This window comes from Myotis davidii, unplaced genomic scaffold (assembly GCF_000327345.1).
Source record: "Myotis davidii unplaced genomic scaffold, ASM32734v1 scaffold497, whole genome shotgun sequence".
In the NCBI taxonomy this organism is placed as follows: Eukaryota; Metazoa; Chordata; class Mammalia; order Chiroptera; family Vespertilionidae; genus Myotis; species Myotis davidii.
In genome coordinates this window covers 2641760-2647508 of record NW_006288434.1, presented here as the reverse complement: position 1 = coordinate 2647508, position 5749 = coordinate 2641760, and the positions used below count along the sequence as shown (strand labels likewise).

General features: G+C 42.4%; 1 protein-coding gene across 1 annotated transcript; it reads right to left on the bottom strand.

Annotated features, from left to right (window-relative positions):
- Nucleotides 1-963: 963 nt before the first annotated feature.
- On the bottom strand, nucleotides 964-4348 carry KLF10 (Kruppel-like factor 10). Its single transcript, XM_015561727.1, has 3 exons — nucleotides 4083-4348; nucleotides 3056-3971; nucleotides 964-2561 (listed from the first exon to the last, which is right to left on the bottom strand). Exons 1-3 carry the CDS (start codon nucleotides 4305-4307, stop codon nucleotides 2302-2304), a joined length of 1401 nt encoding a protein of 466 aa, XP_015417213.1. The 5' UTR covers nucleotides 4308-4348; the 3' UTR covers nucleotides 964-2301.
- Between the last annotated feature and the right edge of the window lie 1401 nt (nucleotides 4349-5749).

The window sequence follows — 5749 nt, the reverse complement described above, 5'->3', positions numbered from 1 at the left end:
ACTAAGGAAAAGTCTCAGATGCCAACTAGGCCTGGGAAGAACACAGCGAAAGGTGGCTATTTCCACTGGCCCTGTCATTACAGGGGACTGAGCACTAAGTCCACTACCTTCCTCTAGTCCCACTTCTGAAGACCGCCATGATGAGGAAATCGAGTGGTGTTATGAAGGCCGTTTCCCAACACAGACGCTGCAGGATGGCGAGGCCTCCTCCAGAAGCCGTGCTGCCATTAGGTGGTATTGTTCCCAAGAAAAGATGCTTGTCCTGCCACTGGCGTCATGCAACATTGCCCCTTACCATGGCTGTTCAACAGCGACCCCGACTCTAGGCCAGCGTGAAGCTGGGCGCTGTGGGGGATGTTCTCTCAGGACAAGGTGACTTCAGAGCGAAGTAAAAGTGATCTCCAAAATTATACTCACTACACCAGGTGGCATTTACAGCTCCTAGTTCTTTTGAGTGATGAGTGACCAGCAAGTGTTCCTCTTCCTAGGTGGATTAGCTTTCATGAAGCTTAAGTGCCAGTATGTTTATTGCTCAATGGTCTGAGCTAATCTAAGTTCTGGAGGTGAACACTTCACTCTCTATTTAATGTCAGGCTTCTTTTCATTTGCCACAGCAGTCTCATTGCTTATAATTATTCTCTGTGGTGTTCCCTTTAACTTAATGCTACTTAACAAGATTTTTCTGAGCCAGAGGTATATTTCAACCTCAAATTATCAAAATGTACAAAAATGTTTAAAAATTAAAATACATGGGGCAGGCTCTTACATCATCTCAGTGAACAGATACCTGGCTTCACTTTGTATATACTCTCTAAACAGATTCGTATGTTAAAGACACACTCTTACACTTCTAAACTGGAATGAGGAGGCCCTTAGAGAAATTCATATACCAAGTCCTTTCATAGTACCATAAGTGATTAGTGTCAGGGTTAGAGAATGGTTTCAACAAATGCAATCAACCAATTACCAAAGGAAATTCTTTATTGTAAACAAGATATAAAGTACAACAAAAGAAATATTGTGCAAATTGTAAATCACAAGGATTTTTTACTTATTCAAAGAAAACTTTTCCAAGGGTCCAAGAGTTTGGATGTCAGAAATCTAGACCCAATATCGAGAAAAATGTTAAATGGGTAGATACAGGGACATTTTTCACTATATATTTTAAACAATTTACTTTTGTTTTACCACTGTATATATCACCCACTACACAACAGGATATAGCAGAAATACTGTTAACAAAAGTGAATGTTCTAGTAATTTTTCTACATTATCTAGTTCCACATCCCCCCATAAACCTCCTATAAATTAACAGGACAGTATCTGTCCATTTGTGAATAATGGTCATTAACTTTCTAATTCAATAAAGCACATGTTATATCCTCATAACCTAAGGGTACTTTACTGATGACATCAGCCATCTTTTTCAAGGAGTTATCTGAAATTCTTGATATCCCTTCCTTACAATATATATTTTCATCTTTGACATTTTTTCTCAACAAAGTGCAGTGTATCGTAGTTGCTAGAGAAAACACATTGGTATACAATTCTTAAATCTACACAAGAAACTGCAGGCAAACTAAAGTTCAAAGCATAATAAAATGCCTAGATAGTCATTTTTTAAACTTTCAAAACAAAAATGCAAAAAAAAAAATTGTAGCTACACTTCAAAGGAATTAAATTATTTGAGGCTTCCAAATCTTTGGGCCCTCTTTAGCAATATACAGCTAATCAATTCCAAATGTCAGCAATAATGTAAAAATGCAAGGTCTATTTAACAACTACATCCACAAAGTTGACTGGAAAGACGAGGAATAGTAAACAAGATAACTCTAGGAAAAGATGACAATATTTATAATAATAAAAATTGACTTTATAGCTCCATCTCTGTACCGTAACGTTGATTTCCAGTCTCTATACTCTTGAAACCAGTGCTTTAGAAAAATCACATTGCAACATTGGTCTCAAGTACAAATGGCAAAAGTAAAGTAACAAGTTGTGCACACAAATTCAAAATCTGTGCTGCCTGTGCTGACCTCATCTGAAACCTTCAAAAACTATTTAAAGGAATAAAGGCTTTCTCGTGTCTCTTATGTGATAAGAAATGAATCCTGCCACTCTGGCGTGCCTGTGACCACAGCACTTCTTGTCATCTAACCCCGTCTGGGCCTTCTCCCCAAGCTGTGGGCGTCGGCTTCAGCCCCACTGAAGGGCCACAGACTTGCAGTGGAAGCATTCCTGTATCACCACTGGCTCCCAGCTGTGACCAAAGTTAGTTCTTATTCTTCACCTGCGGAGCTGTCACTGTGTGGGAGCAGTGGTTGGAGGTAGGGCAATGTCGTTCAACTTGCTCACTTCCATCTGCCAATTTGGTAGCTTCTTGGCTGACAGATGCCGCCGGGCATGCTTGGTCAAATGGTCACTCCTCATGAACCGCCGGTCACACATGGGACAGGCGAATTTCTTCTCACCTGTGTGGGTTCGTCGGTGTCTGGACAGTTCATCAGAACGGGCAAACCTCCTTTCACAACCTTTCCAGCTACAGCTAAAAGGCTTCTCTCCTGAAACAAACAATTCAGATTATCGTTACTACGCATTTGCTACATCACTGTACGTTACACATTCAATTAGATCTACATGTACATTTTAAAAATAAAAGCTACTAAATTAATAAACTGCCAAGTAAGTACTATACATGACTAAACTAATAAACTGTCATGTAAGTACATCCACTAGTTTCAACTTTCATTATCACGTTTATAGGTCTTCCCTTTACAACAGAAGCCCCAAACAAAAAGGTTTCTGAACTCCAACTATGGTACAAGGGCTTTAGAGGTAATTTATTAAAGTAGCTCCTCAAGACATTAAAAAATCATCATTTGAGAAATTAAAACACCTTCATGAAATCTTTCAGAGGAGCTTGCACAGGTAAATACCATCCACTGAATGGCTAACATGGCAAGTTCTTCCCTAATATGTCTGGTTTATATCTGTGATCACTGCCAAAGGAAACTTCATCTAAATTTCTATAACATAAATAAGGAATGTTTGGTACCTGTATGTGTTCTCATGTGGGCCTTCAGATGAGAACTTTTAAAGTATGTCTTGCCACATCCTGGATGGCTACAGATGTGACTTCTTATCCTCGATGAGTCAATCTGAGGAGTGACTTTTGCCGCCGAAGGGGAAAACCCTGGAGCAGGGGCAATGGGAGAGAGTCTGGTGCCATTGGGGCTCACTACTGGAGGCTTTGGGTTCTGGACAACGGGCTGGGGCACGACAAACATGACAGCACCTTTGGGCACCTGAGGGCCCATGAACACAAGAGGTGGGCAGACAGCTGGAGGCTGGCTGGGTGGAGTGCTGGGAACAACAGTTGTCACAACAGGGCTGTTTGCAGGGAGGGGAACCATCTGACAGATGACCGGCATAGGTGGCACTCCCCCTGCTGATACTGCAGCAGGTGGAGAAACCAATACTGACTTTTGTTGTGGGGACACGGAAGCTGGCTGAGATCTACAGATGACTGTCTCTGAAGAAGGCACAGAAAAGTCATAAAGTGCAGCGCCCGCTTTCTCATCAGCATCTGCGACTGTGTTTCTCTCACATGTGGATCTGTTTGGGGACACAGCTGCACACGGTACGCTTTTTCTTGCAGCCTCAACATTTAGGTGGGCTCTTCTTCTAAAAGAACTGTCCTGACAGTTGAGGATGCTGGCTGCTTTCACTGGGCAGGACTGGTGGTTACACAACTGGGCATCGGCTGTATGACGAATCACACTTGTGGCCTGAGCCTTGGGGAACTTGGGGACAGGCACTGGGCCTTTCTCTTCCTCTTTGAAAGGTGCAGCAATGTGAGGCTTGGAAGTATCTGAGAATGACTTGAAGTGTCCAGTAGATGGCGCTGGTGCAATCAGATTTGATACTTGAGAGGGTTCAAAGTCAGAAGGACTGTAAGGTGGAGTCAAACACTACAAAGAGAAAAAACCAGGCACAACTGTGAGAAATTTAAAGTAGAATTCATTAGCTAAATTATAAGAAAGTGTATCGTTTACATTCATCTGAAGAACAACAATACTCACAAATGCGGGGATCGTATGAAAATCAGGAGTACTAGGAAGCAAATTCTCTTCCTCTGACATATCAGATACGGGGGTAACAGGTCTGTTTTCAAGGTATTTCTTAAAATCAGTCTTCCAACTGCAGCTCATTGACATAAGAGCTTCTACAGCTTCAAAATCACTTTTCTCTGCAGTTTTATTCCAGGAATACATACTCTCTTTTGATCTTTCAGAAATCATTTCCATTCTTTCCTCCTATAGAAACAAAAGGTTGAATAATTATAAACATACTTTTTGTCATCCAAGTAAGACCAAAACACTACAATTTTTTCATTTTTTTACTATTTGCACAGCTCTCCAAATTAAATATGAAATAATTTTCCTCTCACCCCTACTCTAAACCTTCCTCATTCTTCCTCTCACATTTAGGCTTGAACACTGAAATCCTTGCTAGGTAGAGAGGAGCACGTGACTATCATTGAGGGGACAAGGGCCAAAGGCATCAGTACATTTGTGATCCAAAAAAAGAGAAGCACTTGGCTTCAAAGAAAAATAGTTATATATATATATTCCTTCCAGAGTAGCTACTTGCCACTGGGGTCAGACAAAATAACTAAGGGATGGCTCTGCAAAAGTTATCTTCTTTTAAGACTTTCTTAAAAATGCAGTGCAGCAGACAGCTCTGGCCTGTTCATATGGATCTTTGAAAAGTCACTTCACACTTTTGGGATAAAATCAACAGGATAAGGATTCTTCAGTCTCTTTCAAATTAGTGTATAAGATTATTTGAAATTTAATTTTTTTTGATACATGGGGGGGGGGGGAGAATCCCAAAACTTTATTTTCAACTTCATGTTTGTGTTCCATTTAACACAATGGTTTGCTACTCACAATTATGGCCAGCTAATGCAATAATACTAAAAAATGGATAGCCAGAAAATTTGATCTTCTACTCGGAATTTGCAAAAACCCTGGCTGCAAGGAGTTTGCAATAGTCAAAACAGACTATTTTTTTCAAGAACTGCTTGATGACAAGATAAACAGCACACGCTTTGTATTCTTATGTACAGCTCCTTCTATCAACTGTGTGATGCTTCACATTAAATTGCACATTAAGAACAATGGTCCTACCCACCACCTCTCCCATTTTTCATGAACGCGATCCCATTCTTCCTCCCAAACAAGAGACTGTAAAAATATCGAAAAGCGTTCTTTACGTAGCATGGTATTATCCTCGACGCTCGTTTTTTTAAAACGCGTAAACCTTTCGTGTTGAAACGCTTAGAAAACGAGCCATTGCTCTTCAAATATCGCCAACAACGCCATTGCGTAATCGAGCGTGCATTTATTGTCAGCTGCAACGGACCGCGCTGTGATACAGAAAAGCCTCCCGACGCCGAAGCGAGAAAGGAGAGAGAGAAGGCAGGCGGGCAGGCGGGCAGAGGAGCGTGAGCCGGGAGGAGAAGCTGAGCTGGAGGGCAGGAAAGGGAGCGGGGCGGGGGAGAGGAAAGGGAAGCGGGCGGAGGCGCGGGCGGGGGAGGCAGACTCCTGAGCCGCCCCCTCCCACCCTGGCTCGCAGTCCCGATCCAGGAGGAGGCATCTATCCGGGCGCCAGGTGCAGGGGGGCCCCCTGGCCTCCCCACTGTTCCTGCCCCTCCCGCCATGCTCTCCCTCACTTGCCTCCAGCC

Excerpts from the sequence above, each read along its gene's own strand:
- KLF10 (XM_015561727.1), bottom strand. The coding sequence starts at position 4,307 with ATGGAAATGATTTCTGAAAGATCAAAAGAGAGTATGTATTCCTGGAAT. Across the intron at positions 3,972-4,082 it reads TTCATACGATCCCCGCATTT|TGTTTGACTCCACCTTACAG; the intron begins GTGAGTATTGTT and ends TTCTCTTTGTAG. Across the intron at positions 2,562-3,055 it reads CCACATGAGAACACATACAG|GAGAGAAGCCTTTTAGCTGT; the intron begins GTACCAAACATT and ends TGTTTGTTTCAG.